Source organism: Girardinichthys multiradiatus, chromosome 8, assembly GCF_021462225.1.
Source record: "Girardinichthys multiradiatus isolate DD_20200921_A chromosome 8, DD_fGirMul_XY1, whole genome shotgun sequence".
In the NCBI taxonomy this organism is placed as follows: Eukaryota; Metazoa; Chordata; class Actinopteri; order Cyprinodontiformes; family Goodeidae; genus Girardinichthys; species Girardinichthys multiradiatus.
The window spans coordinates 29404565-29431439 of NC_061801.1; the positions used below are offsets into that span (position 1 = coordinate 29404565).

At 42.6% G+C, this 26875-nt stretch overlaps 1 protein-coding gene and 1 long non-coding RNA gene across 2 annotated transcripts; both read left to right on the forward strand.

Moving 5' to 3' along the window:
• The first annotated feature begins 464 nt into the window (after positions 1-464).
• On the forward strand, positions 465-2326 carry LOC124873046 (extensin-like). Its single transcript, XM_047373526.1, has 2 exons — positions 465-636; positions 1506-2326. Exons 1-2 carry the CDS (start codon positions 465-467, stop codon positions 2324-2326), a joined length of 993 nt encoding a protein of 330 aa, XP_047229482.1.
• Positions 2327-8591: 6265 nt separating this feature from the next.
• LOC124872867 lies at positions 8592-15030 on the forward strand. Its single transcript, XR_007039373.1, has 3 exons — positions 8592-8724; positions 13670-13787; positions 13877-15030. It is a non-coding gene; the product is annotated as an uncharacterized LOC124872867 (long non-coding RNA).
• Positions 15031-26875: the final 11845 nt, after the last annotated feature.

Here is a 26875-nt window from a genome sequence, read left to right on the forward strand (position 1 = left end):
CACTGCACCCACAACCGGACCCCCGACCCCACACCATGATGGGACAAACTCATCCACCCAGAGGTCCCTGGCCAGCGGCATGCACCCAGGGCCAGTGACCCCACCACGCCCCCACAGCAACAAAAAACACTACATCACTGCCACTGCAACGACCGCCCAGGGAGAAACACTATCCAGCTCAGCTCCACCATCGCCGCCCAGCCGATCCAAACGCCAGTGACCACACGCCCTAGAAGTGGACACAACCCCTCCACCCCACAGGCCGCAGCCCCGATCCTCCCTCGGACAAGACAGCCAGCAGAGCAGCACACCTCCAAGCCGCCCAACCCCCCAAGACAGTGCCAGCAGCTCCAGCCCAGCAGTCCACGAGAGGGATACATGCACCGGCCGGGGACCTGGGCCATGCGGGCCAACCGCTCCAGGCCAAGCACACCCTGCCAGCCATCCCGGTGTAGTCACAAGACATGCTCTGCCGCCCCACCCAACCGACCACCAACCGCAGCCCAGCGCCCGACCCCGGGCCAGGACCACAGAAGGAAGCCGTGGAAAGAAGGCCACGGCGGCCCCAGTTACCGGGCACCCCGCCAACCCCACCCCCAAACCCAGAGGCGCCCCATCCCACCGGCCACCCGCACGGCACACCACGGCCATGAGGGGGTGCCCCTCATTGCCGTAGGGGGTGCCACCCCGCCGGAGCCCGGCACCCCCCCAGCCGGCAGACCAGGGCCTAAAGCCAGGGGCCGAGATCCAAGGGAACCCAAGCGATCCCGAGAGAGCCGAAACGCCAGCCCAGCACAATCCCCAAGACCCGACCCCTAACCCCAGCTCAAACCCGACTAGAGGGCCCATTCCCTCTCCCGGCCTCCGACCACAGATGGGAAATAGCGAACGGGGTTGTGAAAAGACCCCAAGCCTGCCTCCGCCAGCTCAAATGTGGTGTTGATGCGTGTTGTTGTAGTGTGCATTGAAAAAGAAAAACGGTGGGGAAGAGGGTCTGCCCCCCCCCCCGCCACTCTGAACCCTCAATGTCTACATGCAATTATACCCTTAGAGGTGAGCGCAGGCACCAGAGGTTACGCTACTAGGATATCCTTCCCTCCTGATGCCATTGAGTGCGCCCACCCCCAAGACCCTACATGTGAATGTCATGAACATGTTATAAGTGAGAGTGTCTAAGTTGTACAATAAAATTGGGGCACAGGCTGCCATGGGACCGCAGAGATGGAAAACCCTCGCGGCACTCCGATGGCGCACCCGCACCCCAAGGCCCTTCATGAGTGGTATTGTGATGGAGCTGGCAGAGGGAGGTTTCTGGGGATGGGGAGGGAAAGACTGGGGGGCAAACCGCTCTCCCAGGGAGCCAGCTCCCCGGCTGACCCCAATAGGCACCCCCGTTTGCCGAGTCCCAACAAAGGAGGGAGGCATAGGCACATCTGCCGGGCAAAAAACTAGGGACAGGTAACAGGCCCCGAGAACCAACTGAAAATCGGGACCAACGTCCCCAGCCCCCCCCGGAACCACCCGGCCCCTCATACCCCGAACCCCAGCTCCGTTACCCAGTCCGCCGCCCGAAGTAGCCACCGACCCCCAACAAAAAGGACCCAGCCACAAGCGCAGCCCCACTCCAAACAAAGGAGCAGACCAGCCAGCCCAGCACAACCAAAATACGCCACACAAAGGAGGGCACATGACCAGCATGTCCAGCCACCCCCGAACCCACAGGACAGAGCCAACAGAGCGCCCAGCCCCCGAAGCCCGCCACCAGACAGCAGCCACAACCAGGCAAGCAGGGCAACAAAACACATCCCACTCCAACACCAAGGCCGCCACCAAACCGCACCTGACCCAAAACGGCAGGCCCACCCAAATGCAAGCTCCAGGCCATGATAGGTACATGCACCCCTCCCCCATAGACAGGCAAACCGAGACCACCGGGCCAGCTGGGCAGTTAAGCAGACCACACGATGCACCACCCCGCCCACTACCATGCCCAAGGGAAAGACACCGGCCCAGCAAGCCGAAGGGCGCCACAGAAAGGCCCCAGCACACGGAGCAAAGAGGTCACACCCCCATCCAGAGACGCAGACCCACCTACATCCAGGTCAGCCAAGCAAAAACGATAGAGCCAAGCCAGACCGCAGATCCCCCCGAGCCAGCACCACAGCAACACCACCCATCCTTCTGTGCATTCGTAGGGGCACGGCGAGGACCACTAACCCCGAGCAGACCGAACCCACCAGGAACCATCCAGCAAACGAGCAAACCCTACCCCAGTATGAGGCGAGACGCCCGACGCAAGCACAGAGCCCAGCGACGCCCGCCCTGACTCACCCACGCCCGGAGGTCAGAGCCGCCACGCATAGGACCACCACCCCAACACCACAGCATGCCATACAGTGGAGGATGGAATGCAGCAAAGAGCACCCAAAGCAAAAGCTGCACACAAAGCCCACACTGCGCAAATGTGCCCCTACCAGCCCCCCAAAAACGAAGCCCCCCATGAAAGTGCACCCCCACGAAAAGAAGACCCGCACCATCCAGGTCCTAGAACATGCCCGACACCCATACCCCTGCCAGAAGCAACCCCGCAAAGCTACACTCCGTGGCCCACAAAAGGCAAGAGAGCCCACACAGCCTAAACCAAAACCCATCCGGAAGCCGAGACCAATCCACCCCGAGACCAACCCCGGCCAGCCTGCACACTCGGGCCATGCAGACCCCTCCGAACCCCCTCCCCCAGACAGAAAAGGGACCAGCGTCAGTAACCGGAACCAAGACAAGGAACCAGAAACCGAGCCGGAACCACCCAAGACCAAACAACGCCCCCAACCATCCAAGGCCAACCACCCCTCCCCACCCCAGAAGGAAACCTACACCCACCCCAACATTCGAACAACTCCCAGAGCACATAAGACACTGGACACCCAGGCTGACACCGCCCCACCCCCTCCCGCAGACCCTCCTCCCCGCCAGCAGAATGTGCTCCTTGAATGAAGGAGCACCTGCAATGAGATGGGACTTACCTGCCAGTTTCGGAGGCCCTTATGCCCACCGGTACACCAAAGGTCCCCCGAGCCAGGGCCATTTGTCCTGGTTTAATAGATGCCTATAATAAAATGCAAATATAAGATTTAGTTTATAGCCATAAAGGTAGTAAACATTTGATATAATGTATGTTAGTCATTTTATTTAATTTTATTCAAAACTTAACTTTACTTTAGGTAATAAATACATTTAAGCAAAATAAATTTTGAGGACCCACTTAGGGGCTAAAGGAGTTATTTGCTTTTATTGATCTAGGCCTTAAGAACACATGCTCTTCTCTATCCTTCACTATGCATGACCCTGAACAAAACAGGAATAAGAAACAAATGGATGGATGAGCATTCCATGCATTTTGCTTTGACGGAGTATTTTTTTAACATTTGGTCTAGCACATCCACGCCAACCTTGGTATGGTTATGGTAAACCATACCATACCTCGGGTTTGGACTTCGTGCCATTGAGGATGCCAGATGAAGTGTGCACAGTGCTCAACACAAACAAATTTTTTCGGGCTTTACACTGGTAGACTGTGAGGGTGGCGTTGGTGTTTTTTAGCACTCTGGTTGAGTACAGCGGCATTTGCTCCTTTACTCACGGGGAAAGCTCGCGTCTGCTTCCATTCACTATACCCACGATGCTGGTCTTTTTTGTTTGAAGTGTCTTGGCCAGTTCAAGTGATGCAAAAAAGTTGTCTGTTCTGATGTTTCTCCCCTTCCCCGTGTATGGCTCCACCAACTTCAACACCACACTGTCTCCAAGATGCTGACCTGGATTGTGCGCCTCATCCTTACCCAGATAAGGAGCGCCGTTCAACATGTACTTTGTGTTGACATCCGCTGCCAGCCAAAACCTGATGCCAAACTTGTCAGGTTTGTGGATATTGGAGGAAGGCACATCTCGCTTTGGTTGTGAGGAGCTGTTCATTGATGGTGATACCAGCACCATGTTTGTAACAGCTCATACAATTGTTGACAAAACTTTCCCACACTTCATTCACAAGAGCAAACTTTGTAATTTGGAGACGTGCGTGTCTGCTATCTTTATTGTTGAAGCTCAGAAAGTGCATTATATTAAGATGTATTTGTGTTTATGTTTAACTGACCATTCTACAACAACTCTCCCATGTGGAGGTCTCAGTCCTGAGTGACCCAAGGTTCACTTATACCGCGGAGGCCTTTTGTTTGTGCCGATTTTTTAATTTTCAATTAGAGCACTTAATATTTCTTGAGCTTCTAGTGGCATTTGAAGACAACAAGTTGTCATCTGATACTCAGTTAAAAACAATGCCATGTATTTGCTTGATAGCTCAGTATCTCCCCTCCTTAAACTGCCACCTTAATGTGGTGGAGGGGTTTGAGTGCTCGAATGATCCTAGAGGCTATGTTGTCTGGGGCTTAAATGCCCCTGGTAGGGTCCCCCATGGTAAACAGGCTCTGGGTGATGGGTCAGACAAAGAGTGGTTCAAGACACCTTCATGAGGACCACACAATTGGGGCACCTGATGTTGCCCAGTACGCCGGAGCTGGGTCCCACCCTGGAGCCAGGCCTGGGGTCGAGACTCATCGGAGAGCACCTGGTTGTTCCTCACGGGACCCAGTCATATCTTCAGACCTTCGGCCGCATGTTTTGGACACTCGGGTGAAGAGAGGGTCTGAGCTGTCCACTGAACAACACCCTGGTGGTGAGTTAGATCTGCTGGAAGAGGAGAAAGCCGGAAAGACTTGGCAGCCCCAAGCGCATAGTGAGGGTCTGCTGGAAACGTCTGGCAGAGCCCTCAGCCAGGGATGTATTCAATTCCCACCTCTGGGAGAGCTTTAACCGGATTCCAGGGGAGGTTGGAGACATAGAGTCCGAGTGGACCATGTTCTCCGCATCTATTGTCGATGCTGCTGCCTGTAGCTGTGGCCGTAAGGTCTGCGGTGCCTGTTGCAGCTGCAATCGCCGAACCCGGGGGTGGACACTGGCAGTAAGGTATGCTTTCAAGCTGAAGAAGGAGTCCTTTCAGCTGTTGTTGGCTTGTGGGACTCTTGAGGCAGTTGACGGGTACTGTGAGGCCAAGCGTGCCACGGCCCGGGCCTGGGAGGAGTTCGGTGAGGCCATGGAGAAGGACTACCGGTTGGCCTCGAAGGGATTCTGACAAACCGTCTGGCACCTCAGGAGGGGGAAGCAGTACTTCGCCAACAATGTTTACAGTGGAGGTGGGGGGCTGCTGACCTCAACTGGGGACATTATCGGGCAATGGAAGGAGTACTTCGAGGATCTCCTCAATCCTGCTACCACGCATTCGTCAGAATGCGTGGCAGTAGGACTCTTTCATCACCCGGCTGATGTCACCGAGGTGGTTAAAAAGCTCCACGGTGGCAGGGCTTCGGGGGTGGATGAGATCCGCCCTGAGTACGTCAAGTCTCTGGATGTTCTCGGGCTGTCATGGTTGACACGCCTCTTCAATGTTGCGTGGCGGTCGGGGACAGTGCCTTTGGACTGGATAACTGGAGTGGTGGTCCCCCTTCATAAGAAGGGTGACCAAAGGGTGTGTTCCAACTATAGGAGGATCACACTCCTCAGCCACCATGGTAAGGCCTATGCCAGGGTATTGGAGAGGAGAGTCCGGCCGATAGTCGAACCTTGGCTTTAGGAGGAGCAGTGTGGTTTTCGTCCCAGCCATGGAACAATGGAATGCTCTACACCCTCTGCAGGGTACTCAAGGGTTCATGGGAGTTTGCCCAACCGGTCCACATGTGTTTTGTGGACCTGGAGAAGGCATTCAACTGTGTCCTTCATGGTGCGTGCTCCAGGAGTAGGCAGTCGGAGGCCCTTTATTAGGGACCATCCGGTTTTTGTACAAGCGGAGCAGGAGTTTGGTATCCATTGCCGGCACTAAGTCGGACCTGTTCCCGGTGCATGTTGGACTCCGGCAGGGCTGCCCTTTGTCACTGGTCCTGTTCATAACTTTTATGAACAGGATTTCTAGGCACAGCTAAGGACCAGAGGGGGTTTGGTTTGGGGACCAATAGATTTCGTCTCTTCTTTGTGCAGATGACGTGGTCCTGCTGGCCCCTTCTAGCCAAGACCTACAGCTTGTACTGGGGCGGTTTGCAGCCGAGTGTGAAGCGGCTGGGATGAAGATCAGCTCCTCCAAGTTCGAGACCATGGTTCTCGACCGCGAAAAGGTGGCTTGTCCTCTTCAGGTTAAAGGGGAGTTCCTGCCTCAAGTTGAGGAGTTCAAGTATCTTGTGTTTTGTTCATGAGTAAGGGGAGAATGGAGCGGTAAATCGACAGACGGATTGGTGCAGCTGCCGCAGTAATGGGGACGCTGTGCTGGTCCATTGTGGTGAAGAGAAAGCTGAGCCAAAAAGCAAAGCTCTTGATCAGTCTACATTCCCACCCTCACCTATGGCCATGAACTTTGGGTCATAACTGAAAGAACAAGATCCCTGATACAAGCATCTGAAATTAGCTTCCTCCGTAGGCTGGCAGGGCACTCCCTTAGAGATAGTGTGAGGAGCTCGGCCATCTGGGACGAGCTCGGAGTGGAGCCTCTGCTCCTCCACATTGAGAGGAGCCAGTTGAGATGGCTCGGGCATCTATACCGGATGCCTCCTGGACGCCTTCCTTGGGAGGTGTTCCAGGCATGTCCTACTGGGAGGAGGCCCAGGGGATGGCCCAGGACACGTTGGAAGGACTATGTCTCTCGGCCGGCCTGGAAACTCCTTGAGCTCCCCCCGGAGGAGCTGTAGGAGGTGCCTGGGGAGAGGGACGTTTGGTTGTCTCTACTGAGTGTGCTGCCCCTGCGACCCGGTCCCGAATGAAGGAGCAGACGTAGAGTACAAGTACGAGCTCAGTAGCTTTAAAGCACAGTAAAATAAAACACATTCAACTGCAGATACTGCAATATTTAGATAGCTTACCTTGACAGTGACGGATATTTTTTCCCAACCAGAGTTGCATTTCTAAAAATGTATCTGACTCGACGTATGCAGCTCATGTCTTGCTTCTACTGATGTGTTTATCTTTGCTGAAGTGCTATGCCAATGTGTGCATGTTCACTCTCTATTTTGATATAACTTGTTTGGCTAATAACTTTTTCTGCGTTTCATATGTGTAACTTAAGCACTTCATAAATATGGCACTTTGCTTTGAATGTCATAAAATGAACTGACCTGGCAGCTGTGCTTTAGTCAGCTTTCCCTAAACTGAAAGCTGTCTGGACAATGGCATACAGAGTAGGTCACATGATATAGGCAGACAGGAAGGGAACCCCATTAGAAAGGGTGAAAAATAAATACTAAGGAATAAAACAGATTTTTTTAGATGAAGAAAATGATGTAGAGGGCCTAAAATACAGTTTTGCGAGCCAAGCACATTGCTCACCGGGATATGGCCTACATAAAATCACACACAGCACAAAAACAGAAGTTGATGGGAGTTTAGTTTAGTCAGGGACCAAAATGGTAATCAATTTAAAATGAAATATTTTGTGTGATGTTACAAAGTTGAGTTCATTTTGTGGTGGAAGAGTTATTCAAATATTTATTTAATGCAATCATAAAACACTAACTTTTTTGCACAGAAAGGTCAAATAAACATAGGCATGACGTACTGTACTAAACTCATTCATTTCAAGTTTTCAAAGCATGACTACATTTCAAGAAGTTATGTAGAGAGTGGACTACAAAGATCTTTGTAATCCAAAGAAACATCCCTTCACATGGATGGAACGAGGACATATAAAGTAAACCATAGTGGTTAATTTAAAAGATGAAGCTACAGGCAACCTACTTTTGTATATCTTAATTATCCAGAAAGACAAAAGAAGATTTTTTTATCCATCATTAATCTCCAGCTTTGTTTAACCGTATAACAGCAGTATGGCTTAGGGCTGTTCCAGCAGGAATTTTGCAATTAAGATAGATCTCTAAGGATGCATCTGCACACTTCATGAAAATAACTTTTGAGTAGATTACTAACACTGCAGAAATGTACTCCATGATTTCTTTTCAAACCATTTTTTTCCAACACAATAGGGGCAATCTGTTAAGGTTACAGATAATTCCTAAACTCTGCATGAATTGCTTTTGGGCTTTTTCTTCATTTCACAAAGAAAGATGTGTAGAAAGTGTGCTACTCTTTAGTGTCCCACATCAATTAGACTAATTGATGTGTGCACGACGAATAAGGGAAAAAAAAGAAGACAAGAGGAAATTCACAGGAGGATTCTAAACTGAATTGAAAGAGAATTGGTATGAACTCAAGGACAGACTCTCCTGCATGCTGAACAGAGGAAATCGGGTAAAACAAACAAGCCACAAATGTTTAAAATGATTTTTTTTCTACACACACTATATCATAATAAAAAAAAAATCAAAAATATGTGTTATTTAGATTGAAAATAAAAAAAGTCAGGCTGCACACCTCTAAGTGCCAGGCTGGTTGTCTTTGTATTAAAGGAAAACACCTCTATTTTACTACCGCCAGGCTGCTGTCGTGGTCAGGTGGGTGGGGTGTTGGAGCAGATTTTGTACCTGCACTGGTGGTAGGTGTGCTCGGCCTGGGGCAGTTTGTCGACCTAGGTGCGAGTATCTGGCTGCAGCATGCTTTTCTCTCATGGACAGGCGGCTAGGGCTGCTGACATTGGCTTGATGGTTAGGAGGTATGCTGATCCGCTGGCTGTCGTGTCAGGTGAGCATTGATTGGGGTAGCCAGCTGGAGGGTGGCATGGAGGGCTTGCAGTGTGTGGGGAGGGGAGGTTGTGTCTTCTTTCTGAATGTGTGGTCATTTGGATTGGCTGAGTGTGTGTTTGTGGGGGGATGGTGAGTGCCTGGGGGGCGGGTTGTTCAGGTTCGGGCGGTGCCGGCACTAGTCCGGGCTGGTGCTGGGGCGGTCTGCATGTCTATATATGTTTCTGCAGAAGCAATCTTCTAGGGTGTTATCCATTATTCACCTTTCTTTCTCTCTATTATTTTCTCCTTTTCTCCCTTTTTCCTTATAGTCCGACCTCTTTCTCCTTCTTGCTTCTTTTATTTTCCTTTTCGTTAAAATAGAAGGAAAAAAAAACATAGCCCTTCTTCCACATGTTTGCTTTGTCGCTTACATGCTTTGAAAACTGTGTTTCATTTTCCTTCCACTTTCAAAGTATGCAGTAGTTTGTGTTGGTCCATCAAACAAAATACCAATAGAACTAACAGGTTTGTGGTTGTACTGTGAAAAAATGTAAACATGTTCAAGGTATACAAATACTATTGGAAGCCACAGTAATTACATAAATAATCTTAACTCTTAAATTTGTTTGAAATCAATAGATTTTACAAATCTAAAAATGATAGCTGCAGTTTTATTGTTCAGCATCAAACTGTTGGCAGCATGATGCAAGTTTATGTTGTCCTCCATATTCAGGGAACTGAAAGATTACTGGAGACTGGTCACAGCAGTAGCAGAAATCTTGATAACCATGTTTTAGGAAGTACAGTTACTGGCATGCTGTAGTGAATGAGAAAACAGTAGTAGTGACAGTAATGTCACATACAATAAAAGCCCAAAGCGCTAAGAAATGACTTTTATTCTCATGTGAGCTGCAGTCCCCTGCTGTCTGAAGACCAATATTCAGCTGGGTTTCCTATTTTAAAAGCATTTCTACAGAGTCAGGGGGCATAGAGTCAGAGATAAATTAGTGTCTGCACACAGGGCAGGCTAGAAACATTTCACGGCAGTAGAATTTGGCAATATGGAGAGATACTTATTGGCTATACATTTTGTTATTCTTTGAAACAAGATCTAGAGCACTTTAGGGTACCAAGAGCTCAGGCTAAAAGGATGATGTGTTTTTCAAAAAACATAAAATAACAAGAATGAAAGGCCATAGGAATATAGAAAAGTATTTGCTGTGATGCCCAAAATGTTCTTTGAGTAGGAGTGGGGAATGTGGGGACATTTTTTTCAGGGGGCTGTTGAGCGAAATATTTTAATACAAGGGTCTTAGGCCACCAGTTATTGAAAGAAAAGTGTTTAATTCACAAGAGTTCTTATGTCTGTACATTGTCTTACAATTTGTTTCTATTTTCACATTACCCTTATTTGCTGTACATAACTTTTCTAAGAGAGAAGCCACGACTCTGTGGTAGCCTCTGCCGTCCTCTACGCTGTCGTCTGCTGGGCCCCAGGCAGCACAGAGTGGGACAGGAAGACACTGAACAAGCTGGTTAGGAGGGCCAGCTCTGTCCTGGGCTGCCCATTTGACTCTGTGGAGGTGGTGGGTGAGAGGAGGATTTTAGCCAAGCTCACATCCATCATGGACATAACCTCTCACTCACTGCACCAGACTGTAGAGCTCAGCTCCTTCAGTGGCCGAGTGAGACACCCTCAGTGCAGGAAAGAGCGCTACTGCAGGTCCTTCATCCCCACCGCTGTCCGACTGTTCAAATTCCACCATGTAATAACTAGTGCAACCACCTTTGTATTTGTAAATACCTGCAATCATTGTCACTTTAGCACAAATGACCTCCACTTTTTACTGTACATAATTAATTTAATTTATTTTTATTTTTTTATTCTATTATTACTACTTGTTTTTGCACATTTACCTTGTTCTTTGATTAGACAGTTTTTCTACTGTAAAGTCTATCTTATCTTATCTTATTTTGCCAAATATCAGCAGAGCTAATTATCCCAAACAGCCATGCAGGAAGACCTCCATGAGATTAGGGGTAAAAACTGACACCATATTTTACAACATGTTGGACAGGTTTCTCAAGGCTGTGCTCTTGCGCTCTGTGGCCATTCCTCAGCTTGGTTTCAGTAAATTGGTGCTAACCACTCAAGACTCTGAACTATATCCATGGGAATTCCACTGGTTAGATTATGAATTAGTCAGGGAGCTTGGAAAGAAAACAGCAACATAATTAGGGAAGACCACCATCATGTTATATATACTGCAAGGGATTAGTTTCTGCTGTATACCTGAAGAACACGGCTAGGTAGAGTTAAGGAGCACTGAGCATAAAAATAAAATAGTTCTCTACGTATGTTACAAAGGACAAATAGAAATGCATGTATCTCAAAAAAGCATATGTTATGCAAACCTATGGTGTGAAACATCTTTTGTTAAATAAGGCCCATTTGCTTTATCTAAGATGGAATGTTTTTTCTTTTTTTTTATGAATTAAATCAACATTTTTTGTTAAATAAGGCCCATTTGCTTTATATAAAATGGAATGTTGTTGTTTTCTTTTATGAATTAAATCAACATTTTTTGTTAAATAAGGCCCATTTGCTTTATCTAAGATGGAATGTTGTTTTTTTTTATGAATTAAATCAACAGTTGAAAATACCAGTCAATTTTAACGTAAAACCTTAAGGGGTCTTAAACCTTCAAGCAGAAGAAGAAAACTAATTTCAGTTTTCAACAACAGAGTAAGTCCAAATGTACATTCAAATCGACAGAAGAATTACTTCATCAGAAGAAAATGAAAAGTGAAAACGTTGGTGTTTTTTTCACAGTCAAATTTAAACCATTACAAAACCAGACATTTTAAAAGCAGTGTGTACACTTGGTGAGCCGCTGTAAGAACGAGGGCATGGTGGAGCACTACTAAAATTGAACTATCCCTTCTACACCCATTCCTCTATTTTTTCATGGCTACAATGTTACACAACTGTGGCTCAGTAGGAAGAGTAGATGTCTTGCAATCAGAAGGTTGTGGGTTTGATTCCAGCTTCCTGCCATATGTTGATGTGCCCCTGGGCAAGGCACTTAACCTCTAGTTGCCTACCGATCTGCGTATGAATGTGTGAGCGTTAGTGAGTGCAATTGGGTGAATGTGGCTCTAGTATAAAGTGGTCTGTATGACTGGAAAAGTGCTATATAAGTTCAGTCCATTACCATTTTACACCAGGGTCTCTACCCATTTTACACCACTCCATTTTCAGGCATTGTCATTTAGATGTGCTGATAAGGAAAGTGTCGGGAGCTGTGAGTTTACTATGTACAGGTCCTTCTCAAAATATTAGCATATTGTGATAAAGTTCATTATTTTCCATAATGTCATGATGAAAATTTAACATTCATATATTTTAGATTCATTGCACACTAACTGAAATATTTCAGGTCTTTTATTGTCTTAATACAGATGATTTTGGCATACAGCTCATGAAAATCCAAAATTCCTATCTCACAAAATTAGCATATCATTAAAAGGGTCTCTAAACGAGCTATGAACCTAATCATCTGAATCAACTAGTTAACTCTAAACACCTGCAAAAGATTCCTGAGGCCTTTAAAACTCCCAGCCTGGTTCATCACTCAAAACCCCAATCATGGGTAAGACTGCCGACCTGACTGCTGTCCAGAAGGCCACTATTGACACCCTCAAGCAAGAGGGTAAGACACAGAAAGAAATTTCTGAACGAATAGGCTGTTCTCAGAGTGCTGTATCAAGGCACCTCAGTGGGAAGTCTGTGGGAAGGAAAAAGTGTGGCAGAAAACGCTACACAACAAGAAGAGGTGACCGGACCCTGAGGAAGATTGTGGAGAAGGGCCGATTCCAGACCTTGGGGGACCTGCGGAAGCGGTGGACTGAGTCTGGAGTAGAAACATCCAGAGCCACGGTGCACAGGCGTGTGCAGGAAATGGGCTACAGGTGCCGCATTCCCCAGGTCAAGCCACTTTTGAACCAGAAACAGCGGCAGAAGCGCCTGACCTGGGCTACAAAGAAGCAGCACTGGACTGTTGCTCAGTGGTCCAAAGTACTTTTTTCGGATGAAAGCAAATTCTGCATGTCATTCGGAAATCAAGGTGCCAGAGTCTGGAGGAAGACTGGGGAGAAGGAAATACCAAAATGCCAGAAGTCCAGTGTCAAGTACCCACAGTCAGTGATGGTCTGGGGTGCTGTGTCAGCTGCTGGTGTTGGTCCACTGTGTTTTATCAAGGGCAGGGTCAATGCAGCTAGCTATCAGGAGATTTTGGAGCACTTCATGCTTCCATCTGCTGAAAAGCTTTATGAAGATGAAGATTTCATTTTTCAGCACGACCTGGCACCTGCTCACAGTGCCAAAACCACTGGTAAATGGTTTACTGACCATGGTATCACTGTGCTCAATTGGCCTGCCAACTCTCCTGACATGAACCCCATAGAGAATCTGTGGGATATTGTGAAGAGAACGTTGAGAGACTCAAGACCCAACACTCTGGATGAGCTAAAGGCCGCTATCGAAGCATCCTGGGCCTCCATAAGACCTCAGCAGTGTCACAGGCTGATTGCCTCCATGCCACGCCGCATTGAAGCAGTCATTTCTGCAAAAGGATTCCCGACCAAGTATTGAGTGCATAACTGTACATGATTATTTGAAGGTTGACATTTTTTGTATTAAAAACACTTTTCTTTTATTGGTCGGATGAAATATGCTAATTTTGTGAGATAGGAATTTTGGGTTTTCATGAGCTGTATGCCAAAATCATCCGTATTAAGACAATAAAAGACCTGAAATATTTCAGTTAGTGTGCAATGAATCTAAAATATATGAATGTTACATTTTCATCATGACATTATGGAAAATAATTAACTTTATCACAATATGCTAATATTTTGAGAAGGACCTGTATTTGTGTTTGCCTGCTCTGCTTTGTCACTAGATGGTGTTGGAGTTCACAGATGCAAAGGGGACAGGTGCTTTGCATTGACTAATTACCTGGAGGTGTATTTAGACTGGAAGCTGCCAGCACTTTGATGCCTGAGTATTAGCCACCAGTGGTAATAGACTCTTGCCAAACTCTAGCTCTAGTTTTGCTTTCTTATTTCTTCCTGAACTTTGAGTAATTCAAGTGTGTCCTCCTCCTCAGATTGTTTCCAGACCAGGTTGAGTTCAAGCTGGTTTCCAGACTCTTGTTAAAGAGCATTCTCTGACTTCTGGATAAGGATTCAAGTCTCCAGTTATTTCCTCTGCATCAAGTTCAAGCTGGCAGCTTCCTGGCTCTTCGGCCATCCGGATCAAATCATAAGCGAAACCTGTCCACCCTCCAACCAACTCTCATGCAAGTACCTCCAACCTGTACTCCTCACCATCAATCCACTCTCATCACACAGTCCTGGATCAGAGCTCCTAAGGATCTACCTTCACAGAACCACTCCTGCGTTGTGCTCTCAGACCCCACATCTCTCACCCCTCTGGCAGTCCATCTTCCTCCCCCAGTACGCATAGAGAGAAACTGGCTTTACAATAACTGTTTATTTCCTCTAGTCTTACCCTCTCCGCATCTTCTGTGCAGTTGGGGATTTACCGGTTCAGGATCTCAAACCCATCTCACTCCTGTGAAAAATGTTTTAAACTTTCTATTTATCTCCTGAGTGTTATTCTGCATGTGGGTCAGATCATTAACAAAAACTATGACAGAATGTCCTCTTCTCTATTTGATTAACTGTCTTGTGATACTGTCTGTACCCAAAGATTTAGTGGCAAGTTGCACTTATCCACTACCATCTCCACCTGTGTAGTTCCCACCACAACCAAGCTGCAGCTATCATTCATGATTGGAGCAGTCTAAGGTGATACTCAAGTCTAGCCTACAGCATTAAGACATACTCAGTAATCCCTCATGTCAGACTGTAATGAACTGAGAGCACCTGGAGTGATGGATGGTCATTGTTGCCCACATTTCTTTATTTGGCTTCAAGATCTTCTTCATCCTGTTACACTCATTCTTTCAGATGTGCCCTTTCTCATTTATTTCGCATTGCTCCATTTGTCTCCAGGTTTCTTCCTATGTTTACTTTTGACTCCTCCCTCTGGCTTGACTTTATTCTCATGGAGGTGATGATTGGACCAATCTCACTACAGCAAGCTCAAAAAGAACAAAAACTATGATTACACAAACTAGGTGTTAACAGATACTGTCTGATTACAAACACAAAGTGGTGTGGTACAAAAGATTATTCTTAAGACTGAACAGTTATACTTGGAGGTTTGAATTAAAACAATGTTCTCATTATGCCCAAACAGCTTCTTTCTATTTTTTTTTCTTGGTTCAGTTTGGTTTATGATTTATTTTCACTAAGCATGGGTTAGCTACAGAAAAAGGCTTTCTAATTTAGCACTCATTTAGTCAGATTTACTTCCTCCTTCACTATTATTTTTTTTTGCTATTAGGGAAAAAATAAACCAATATGTAGCTGCAAAATACAACTGAACATTGCAGGTATTCAAGGACTGTGTAATCAGACAGGCCAGCCTGGTTCTTGTCTGAAAAAATATTAGGGCATGTTTGCAACTTTTTCAATATATAAAAGTCTGGCTGTATTCTAAAAAGTTCTACCAAAACAAGTTGCCTTCCTACAATAGTTAGCAAGAGTACAATCTTTTCTGGATTAAGTTCTGGTTCCAGATGATAAAAATATGCACAACAAGTAGGATGGTAAAGGATGGCAAAAAATCTCTATAGATCTCTGTAGTTTTGTGGAAAAAAAAAAAAGGCTCAACTGCATGAAAAAATGGCCTCGCATGTTCACCATGTCTCCATAACAACCACTTGACGCTATTTATGTGCCAATTGTTTGGTGGCCGTGCAGTCAAAAGGTCTTTTGTTTTACCATCACAAAGGTAAATGTGTGGACTCTGGTCAACTCTATAGAGACATAAACTGAAAGCATGTGATCAAACTTAGCCCCAGGGTGTATGGCAAGAGCAAAGGATGAGAATATAAAACAGCACCTTATGCCCACTAATATGTACAATGGAGGACCTGTAATGTTTTGGCCACAACTGATTCTGATAAATGTTCCAACCTAAGTTGTGGACCTCTGCAGCTCCTGAGTAACACTAGCAGTTGCCTCCTTTCACTGATGAAACTACAACTAAAAATAAAACTGAGGTAAATTTTATGCTAACTTCTCCTTTTGTTCACCTCTCCATTTTTGTTGATTTTTTTGTAGGATGCATTCCTGTCCATGCGCATAAAAATTAAAGACGTTATATTTCATAGCGACTAAAGGGAGTAAATGCAGAGTAAAAAAAAAGATGGTCATAAACTGAGCCCTGTGGTACCCCACACATAAAGGGGAGCAGATGACATAAAAATTTCCAAGACATACAGAGAACCCGTCCTTGGACAGACCTTGAAAAACGCATGGCAAAACCTTTTATGCCAACACAGTGCTTCAGACGAGGTTATGAGTTTACAGTCAACTGTTTCAAAACTGTTTATAGTCAACTGTCTCTCACCCGTAGACTGCTGGAGATAGGCACCAGCTCCCCTGTGACCCACTATGGAATGAGCGGTATAGAAGATGAATAAATGAATGTTTCAAAACCTGTAGTCATATCTTAAAGCATGAGAAACACAGTATCCACATAGCCTTCATGTTGGTCTATCTCATAAACTCCCCCTGAAACATAGCTTGGTTGTAACTGGACTAAATGCAAAAAGATTTATAGGGTATGCATACTTTTGCAAGTCACTGTATATTAAAGGTGGTAAATTCGGGTCATATTGTGCATCCGGGTGAGTCTGAGTTACTCAGTGAGGGGATTTAATTCACTTAAGTCACTTGAATCAGTCCTCAAATTAATAACCAAATCAAATTAATCAACTGAGTTTCAGGTGGATCTGCTGTCTTTACACTGGTCCACTAATTAATCTTGTGCATATAGAAACAGCCAGCATCAACACTCACAAAATCTGCACTAATGGAGACCTTGGACGTTTGATTTCTGATGTAGTACAGAGACTTGAATCATCAAGCAGGTTTATTCAGCTCTGCAGTCTATCGATGTTCTTACTTGAGTTCTGTCAGACTTGCAAGTCGAGATGTATTTATTCACATAAATATTACTTTAATTACTGTATATTAGGATAATTCCTAGTTTGATCCTTTGTCAAAAAATTGTTTTCTGTTTTTAATTTTTTTGCCGGAAAGCACCCCTTTCAATTAAATTTGTTACAGTGTGAGAGATAAAGACACACTGACACGGGTAAAGAGAGCATGAGTCTGACAAAGAAGCATGAATTTTTTGCACTGAAATGTCAAGAACAAAAACCTTACAAAAGACATAAAGCCTTTCATAAAGATTTGTATATCTTATTTTATGATCTATCCAGAGTAAAATCCCAAAGGGGAAACACTTCTATATAGATGTACATTTCTGTCTGCTCGTCCCATGGCAGGGCTGCTCTGTTTCCAGTGTGTGACTCAAAGAGCTACTTAAACAGATTACATTTGGAATATTATTTCTCCCGTAAGCTGCACTGATCAGATTGGTCATGGATCAGAGGGCAGATGGGTTTAAGCAGAAATAAATATTGCAAACCCCCTGTCTTTACAGTGTTTTTGCAAACCATTAAAGCATTTTGCACTCTTCCCTTTTTACCATTTCCTTTCCCCTGAGAGGAATATAGTTCTGCTTAATGGAATTCCAATAACAGGCCTGATGCTGCCTTAATGAAAAGCAAATTGAAAGGAAACAAATGAGGAAATAGTGTGACTGTCTTTACATTTAAAAATTCAAATTTTTTTAAATTATGCTTAGTTTAAGTTGTACAAATCCTAAACAAATTAAATGTAACAGCCTGGGTTGTTATATATTTGTTATAGTCATGAAATGAGAAAATTTGAATCTTAGACAAAATCTTTATAGAGCCTTAAAGACATCTTGATAATAAAATGTTTCACAAAAAATAATTTAAAATTATTTCTAAAAGACGCAGGACATCCTTTACCTATAACTTAATTATGCCTTTTTTGTTTTGTTATTATGTCTTTTAGTCTTTTAACAGAAACTGGAGAAATTTCCTAACACAGTTAACCTGCCCTAATGATCAATTGTGGTCAAAGTAAATCAGAAAATAAATTATTCTCATGTACCCCTGAATGAAAACATCTACTTAATATTGTAAACACCAAAAATCATTTGAAAACAGTATAATACCTTTCTTAGGATATTGGCTTTTTGATCCCTGTAGCTACATTTGCTCCTGAGACCAATGAATGTGCCAGCTTGTCTTGATTTTAACATCAGAGATGATAAGGCAGGCTGAATTAAGACTGTTTTCCATCTTAGGGGTAGATGAAATGGTCCGAAGGAGACATGCCACGAGCAAGTGGTAAACCAGTGAATGCACTTGAGGGAATTAAAAAGATGAGTGGAGGCTTTTGCAATTACAGACATGATTTCTGGAAAGTCAGGAAAGCAGGCATAGTTTGGATGGCTGTTGCATTTTGAGAGCTGAGTGGAAGTTGGACATCATGAAAATACAATAATTTAGAGCTGTTTATTCCTGTTAGCCATATTTAATTAGATAAAAGCAGGAAAGCCGCCAATGGTGCCCAGGAAATGCTTTTTGACGGTCACTTTTATGTGCAATGTAATTTTGTTTATTTCAAACATCTTAAATTATAATGATTAATCGCTGACTCATTCATTTCTATAGATTCCATTGCCATAGTGAAAGGGCGAACAATGAGTTTCATGCTGGAATGATAACCAGTACGTTGCCAAAATGGAGACACACAAACAAGCATGCACACACCCTTACATCTGAGAAAAAACTTAAAGGTGACAAGTTAACTAACATGCAGGTTTTGGGGTTTTTCCCAAAAAAACATATTTGGGATCCTATTGACCATATTAAATCAAGACTGCATCTGACATCAGAGTAGACAGGTTGTCCAGCCTACCTATCAGATTTGCTTTTATACTAGAAAACCAGTATTAAGACATACCTATGGTTTCCTTGATTTCAAGTTATTCTGTGTTTACTCTGTGTTTAGTTTGTTTTTTTTTTTTGTAAAATTTTTGGTGCAGTACTATTTACTTCAGTTTGGTCTTAAATCTTCTGAAAGAGACTCTATGAAGGAAAATTAAGATTATAGTGATGGTAAGGAGGCCTTCCAACCTCGGGTCCTGAGGTTTATCACTAAAGATAAATACCAGTGGAAAAATGCAAAATGCTGGTTTAACTGGATTTGAAATTAACTTTTAACTTGTCATAAATGTGTTGTGTACTGGCACTACTTAAAAACACGGAATGTAATGCATCAAGTGAATCGAATACCAAAATGGAATCCTACCGGGGCCTAGGAATTTACTTTCTATTTACTTCTTCACTTGATGCTATTTATTTGCCCGTTATTTAGATTTCATAAGACCAGGTTTTCTATTTTATTGCATCCAGATCTCTTTGGCTTATGTATATATTCCTATCTTGTTGACATTGGACAAGATGATTCGCTTTCCATTCCACATAATGGAAAGAAAATCCATTATGTGGAACGTAAAATCGTAAAATTTTTACTTCCTATACCCCGCACCTTCCACAGTGTAGATAAACAGTACCCAATCTATCCTAATCCCTGTTTAGGGAATATCAGATAACAGAATCCTCATCAAAGTTCCCTGTTAGGTATTATTTAGTCAACTCAGAGGTAAGAACGATACAGTCAGAGTTACTTGCAGCAAGGGTAGCCCACTTTGCAGTGAAACTACAAAGTTTTGACACCCTATCTCTTTATTTATATACACAATTCAACAGACAGTTCAGACAGGGTGTGTGTGTGTGTGAGACGGAAAGGAGGCTGGTTCACACAGAGATAACAATGATCTCACACACACAGGGAGGAAGGCATAGTGCAGGTGCCTTCCAACCCAAGGTTTTTACATGAGTGATAACAAGTTTTTGCACCCATCCAACAGTCCCTCCTTTTATCACAAGTAAAAACATTTAATATAAAAACGAGTAAGAAAAATACTTTGTATGAGCGAAAACCCACGGACGGTAAACAGATTATATTTTGTGGGAAATACTCATACGGCCCCGCCGCCCTCGGCGACCATTAAAAGTTAAATGTTGATTAATACTTGAAATCATAAAAATAAAAGAATAATACTTGAAATCATAAAAATAAAAGAATAATACTTGAAATCATAAAAATAAAAGAATAATACTTGAAATCATAAAAATAAAAGAATACTTGAAATCATAAAAATAAAAGAATAAGAATAATACTTGAAATCATAAAAATAAAAGAATAATACTTGAAATCATAAAAATAAAAGAATACTTGAAATCATAAAAATAAAAGAATAAGAATAATACTTGAAATCATAAAAATAAAAGAATAATACTTAATTAATGAAAACAGTGAAACATAATAAAGGAATTTAAAAATCTGCCCTGTTTATGTCATCATTGTACTTTTTCTCATTTCACTTAAGCAACAACTTCTTTCGATTTTCTGCTGTAAGGTCATTTTATGAAATACAATGTATGAGTTCACTCAGGCTTTTGATGTGATTTATTTACAACATGTCATCATAATCGTCCCCTTCATTTTCGTGTATTTCTACCTAGTTCAGTGTTGCATATGCCACCATGAACAATACCAGAAATTCTGTAGGAATGGATGTGCGTCATGTTCTTCCGTCAGTGTTCTGAGATGGGTCCCGTCTGATGTCCATCTCTTCTGGTTCGGTATCACCTCCTGTGGATCCTGCTTTAGATAGAGAAAGAGTCCTGCTACCAGAATTAAGCTCAGGCTTATCAGTCCTGTCCACATGTTACAGAGAGCCATTTTATAATTGGGCGCAGATCAGCTGTTTTCTTCACCGGTTTGAGACGCTGGGCCATCTTTGAACCCGGACTTCCTCTGCTACCCCGTCGGTTGGTTTGGCTCCTGTAACGGCAAAACTGGCTTACAGTGGCTTTTATGGATCCAGGAAGGCCTCTCTGCTATTTTCAGAACTGTGGGCGTTGTCAGGAGTATTTGAAACGGCCCTTTCCACCAAGGAGTGCTCCAATCCTTCCGGTGGAGTGTCTTAATCAGGACCAGGTCTCCAGGCCTCAGGTCATTCTGTGGGATAGGAGCAGAGATTATCGGCAGACCACTGGACATTTGTTCTTCTTTTGTCTGCAACATTTTATTCATCCACTCAGCTAATGAAGTTTCCTGTTGTGCTTTCTCTATTTCATTCATGTCAGAGGGCACAGAAAACGGTCTGCCATGTACTATTTCTTTGAGAATACAAATTCACATCAGCAACTTGGTGTCACGTGATCTCAGACTCAGAATATAGTGGGTGGAGTTATACAATGATGTACAGTAGGTGGCAAATGGAGTAAGACCAGTTTGATTTGGAGTTATTCTCATCCATAATTTAACCAGGGATAGGCATTTGGGCCATGGCCTCCCTGTTTCTTCCATTGTTTTCCTTAATCTTTAACTGAAACCCTAATGCATTAGAACTTAGATCTATTAATTTATTTACAAAATGAGTTCCATTATCTGACCTTATAATCTGTGGGATACCATATGTGGGGAAGAAATGTGTCACTAGGTTCATCTATTACAACTAGGCAATATTTCTTCCCCCGTGTTTGCAACAAATTATGCATAATCTGCAAAAATGATTTGCATAGTCAGAAATATTTATAGTGTAGCATTAATGCTTTTCCAGATGTGACATATTCCCCCCTTGACACGTGGGTCTTCCCAATGTGTCACTGTAGCCGCTGTGTTGTATAAATGTTTTTGGGAGGATTGGTTTATCTTCTATCTGATTGATGTCATCTTTTCTCTGTGCTCCTCTCTTTAGCCAGGCCTTTATTTCTGTCTTGGTTGCTGACTGTTGGGCGTCTTTCAGCACGTCTGTGTCTATAAATAGCAGATCTGACATTTTCTCTTTAATAGGTTGAAATGAGTTAGTTCTGTCCCTGATGATGTTTTAAAACCTCTATTTTGCCAAATCTTAGCATGGTGATGTACTGATCCGAAAACGTATTGGCTGTCTGTGTATATAGTAAGTATTTGTCCCTCATGTAATTCACATGCTCTTACTACAGCATATAATTCTGCTGTTTGGGCTGAGCATGTATTGGGTAGAGATTTAGCTTCTATTATTCTGTCGATGGTTGTTACTGCATAACCAACTCTATTCTTTCCATATTCATCTTTAGATGCTGAGCCATCTACAAACACAACACATGAATCTGGTATAAGGGTTTGAGAAATGTCTTGTCTGGGTTTGGTGTCTTCTTCAACTTTTGCTTTATAAGAATGTGGTTTTCCATCTTCTGCAGTAGGTATTAGAGTACTTGGATTTAAAGGGCACATCTTTTTAGAGTTATGTTTGGCTGTGATAATAATAGCGATGTCAGTGTGATATGCCTTGCATGTAGCGTCAGGTGCTTCTCTTAATATTCCTGACTTCAACATATCTTGTATTACTGGCTTAGTATCTTCTTCAGCTTCTGGCTTTAAGGGGTATTGGCGGACTGATGGCCTTTTTTCAGATATTAGTTTAACCTTGTATGGTGGGAACCCTTTTATAAGTCCTACATCAGTTGATGATTGGGACCACAGTTCAGGTGGGACAGCAGATAGGGCAGGATGCATGTTGCTCTCAGCTAAGCCCTGTATTTGTCCCTCTGCCTCATCTAAATGTATCCTTGGATGGACTTTGACTATCCACGCCAGAATGAGCTTCCAGATTCCTGTATTAGGATCTACCTTTGACAGTGTCAGTGCTGTTCCTGCAGAGGTTTAAAGCCTCTGTTTTTCCAAATTCTTATTATTCTTTTTTATCATATTTTATAAAGTAAGTCCTTATTACATTTAAAAATGAGATCAATATTTTTGGTAGTTGCTATTATTATAAATAATGCTTGGTTTAGTTCTTATTAAAAATAAAAAATAAAAACTCACTCACTGATGAACACAAAAAATGAAGGGCATATTATATCTGATAATCTTAGTTTATCTTACCCAGTTTTATAGATACAACATACAGTTTCAGTCAGCTTTGTATTTAATTCAAGTAACTAAAGTTTGTTTCAATTAACTAAAGTTTTATCTATTTCAGTCCAGTCCAGTAATTCTGTTAAGGTTCATTTCATCTTATGTTAAGTTAGAGTCTAGTTCAATCATTTTGAACCTGACTGGAAAAAGTCTAAACATCTGTTAAAATCTTTTTGTTTTACCATAGAGAACTGACTTAATATTATTATTGTAATGTTGAGGACTCTAATTTTTACATAACATGAAACAGACATTTATTTCACAAAAACAGAAAGTCAAACACAGACATTTGGCCACATGAAAGTTTAAATAACCTGTTTGTACAAGAATTGTGAAAAATTGAAGACAGATCTATGAACTGTCTTATGGTTATCAGTATTTTCAATACAGGTAGAACCTTTGCCATCTTTATATGATTTTTCGAAAAAGATTCTGGAAACCTTATTAAGATATAAATTTGGCAAAGATCATCAGAACATCAGACCTTTATTAGCGCTTTTAATGTCCCTCAAAGATGCATTACAATGAAATCAGTCATTCCCATTCACACACATTCACACACTACTTACTTATTTCTCTGTCAGAGTCATTTTATTTGCAAAAATTTGAACATAATTTGACTTCTATTATTCTTAAAATGCACATTGTTTCCTCATAACCCCTTTTGTTTCCACAAGGTCTGTTTTGAACGCTTCAATTCTTTTTTTTTATTCACCAAGAATCAATAAGGTGGTCTTAGTGGGGTCCTCCTTAAAGGTGTTATCTGTTGGGTGTCATGTTATCATTGTCAGGTCAGTGAGGTTCATAAGTCAGTCAGAACCTTGGTCATTTGTTCTGTGCACATAATGTTTCATAGATCCAGCCTATGATTAGTCAGCAAAACTTCCACCTATAGGAGAAAAATTGATTGTTAATGAATGAGCTGCATTTCCTAGGAACACTGTCTTCCTTCTGGATGAGCATCACCTGTTGAAAAACTTTCATCATTGTTTGTTTCATATATTCAATCAGATCTTTATATTATACCAGTAGGTGAAGTTGTTAGTATCTCATGTAAACTGACATATACTGTTGCATTTGGAGAAGATCTCAGATTAAATAAACATAGTTAGAGCTTCAATCCAGGTTCATTTTGTGTCTGCAGACTTTAGCCAATTTTTCTTTTCTTTCTTTTTTTTTTTTTATACATAAAGATCAAGATTCAAAACATTTTCAAAAGGCAGATTGTGGCAGAATGTAGACAAAACTGCTTATTGATTGACAAAATAACATTCAAGCACACAATCACTATATTAAAAGGCTCTACTTCTAGAGAATCACTAAACTTCTGGGGTCCGGTTTTGGCCCGCGGACCTTGAGTTTGACACATGCAGAGGTAGTTACAATTTTTTTTTTTAGACCTTTCAGCAGAGACAGACTTCTGCTGTTTGCAGAAGTTTTATCTTTGTTTTCAGGCAGCTACATCTCTTTGTCAAGGTCGTTTCACAGAGCTGAAATTTAACTTCTCTCAAAGAGGAAAAATCAAGAATGCACACAATCTGAGCCAAATATGGAATTATTTCCCTGTAAAATGAATCTTTTGTATTTTATCATGATATTGTTAGTAGTATAACACCATAGAATGATTTTTAAAGCACCTGTTTCTCACTAATGCTTGCCTACAAAATCTTTTACTCTCAGATTACTTCTTTAACAACATTCTGTTCTCTCTTCTCTAGTCATTGTTCACTGGGTTGTCCAGTTGGACAGTTTCCATGTTGTCCACATTGTCACCTCCTCTTTTAACTTCTTTTACCACGTCCTCTAAAACCATCTCTTAGTCTTTATAATCTAACCTGGGATGGGTGGCGGTCCGCCCCCCCCCTTTATTTGTTTTCAGTTAAGCTGAAAGTTTTTTCCTGTGCTTTTCTTAAGGCCTCAGTATTATGGCTATGTCAGTTAAAAGCTGCTCTTATTGTTGTTTTTTTAATTCATCTTTTTGTTTTAATCTGTTTATCAACTGTGAGCACTCAGGGACTGAAAAGTCCCCTTTGAAATTATAATCTGGCAAGGTTTTTTATTGTCTCTTGAATCTTTTGAATGCATAATCTCCAGTTTAAGATCCCCGTGTAGTTTTAGGATTTCAGTGATAATTAAGTTACCTGAAAATCCGTATTTTTATGCCATCGTGTACATATTTCTGTTAAATCAGAGCTTTTTCTCTGTTCTTCCCCCATTGTTCTTTGTTATTTTTCTCTTTTTAGTTTTCATTATTGCTAATTTTAGATCCCCTTGTAATTTTAAGACATCCTTTGTATCTAATTTGCCCAAAAACCCATGTTTTTTATTTTTTATCTATGACAGATCATACCTGCTCCTTTTACATAGTTCTCCATAAACTTTACCTCCCCTTCTAAGTCAATTAGTTTACTTTGTTTCTTCCCCATTATGTTTTATGTTAGTTTAATTATAGTATAAATGTCCCAGATAAAAGGTCACTGGCATGAGACTTTAAGGAGAGGACATTAACACGCCCTTCTACTGCGACTAATTCGCAGCGGTGTTAATTTTCTGGAATTAAATCCGACCTGAATCTCCAAAGTCACCAGTACGTAGTTTTAATCTGGACAAAAAAAAACACAGGACTAGCAGAATCCTGCTGATTCTATTAAAATGCTTAGTCCTCCAAACACACACAACACAGTCACACAGTTAGTTTCAGGTACCTTGTAATTTTTCTAAGTTAACTTGGTGTTATTTTATGAGCTCAATTTACTCCGTTCTTTTTACTTTTATAGCGCTTATTCTATTCCCTCGCAGGGGAATAACCCTTAGTCGTTTTATTTGGCCCCCTTCTTGGCGGGGCCCTACCTTAATTTGTCACTATTCCTTTCACGGTGGAATAAAACCATCCCAATGCAGCGTCCTTACCGGCGACGCACTACCAACGACTGTTAAGTACTTTTCTTCTTTTATTTATATAGCGCTTACTCTATTCCCTCGCAGGGGAATAATCCTCAGTCGTTTTCTTTAATCCCCTTCACGGCGGGATTGTACCAAATCTGTCACTATCCCTTTCACGGTGGAATAAAACCATCCTAATGCAGCGTCCTTACCGGCGACGCACTACCAACGACTGTTAAGTACTTTTCCTATGAACTGTATTTTAAAACTGTCTCACCTCGGAGTTGACTTCTTGGTGACTCTCTGGACCCTGTGAGAGTCACCCCGCGCCGAGGAAGGCAATAACCCACTGGCCAGGTGTGAATTCACACACACCGGGACTTTCAGCCACTCCGGCTAAAGGAGGCTGTGCAGCGGTGCTTCGCTCGACGTCAGGCTTCCCCCACGGATCCCAGAGTCACTGTTAAAGCAAAGAGAAATAAGGTTATTGAATTAATCCGGCTTCGAAGGACCAATAAATGTTAGGTATTATTTAGTCAACTCAGAGGTAAGAACGATACAGTCAGAGTTACTTGCAGCAAGGGTAGCCCACTTTGCAGTGAAACTACAAAGTTTTGACACCCTATCTCTTTATTTATATACACAATTCAACAGACAGTTCAGACAGGGTGTGTGTGTGTGTGAGACGGAAAGGAGGCTGGTTCACACAGAGATAACAATGATCTCACACACACAGGGAGGAAGGCATAGTGCAGGTGCCTTCCAACCCAAGGTTTTTACATGAGTGATAACAAGTTTTTGCACCCATCCAACATTCCCCTATTCAACAATTTTGGTAATGGAATATTTTTTCCATTACCAAAATTAAGGGCAAGAGCTAAGAGTAATCTACAGAAATAATATTCAGTCTAAGTTTACTACTTACTCAAGCTAATAAAATCCTGTGTACTTTAATTTAAAGAGGGCTTCTTAGACCTTTGTTAAAACATCTGAATGTTGACAAGCTTTTTTTACAGGAAGCTTGCAGCATTGGTCATTTTGCCCCTTCGCCATGTGATACTTTTGCAGTCTTTTGCAGTCTGAATGAAACAGCGCCACATGGTTATGAAAGGGGGGTACACATTGGGAAAGGAGCAAATTGAAAGCTGGAGTTAGCTATTGGACATTTGTAC

What these genes read in the sequence shown, in the direction of transcription:
- LOC124873046 (XM_047373526.1), top strand. Translation starts at nt 465, where the DNA reads ATGCTCTGCCGCCCCACCCAACCGACCACCAACCGCAGCCCAGCGCCC. An exon ending in TCCCACCGGCCACCCGCACG is followed by an intron (nt 637 to 1,505) that starts GCACACCACGGC and finishes CAACGTCCCCAG; the next exon opens with CCCCCCCCGGAACCACCCGG.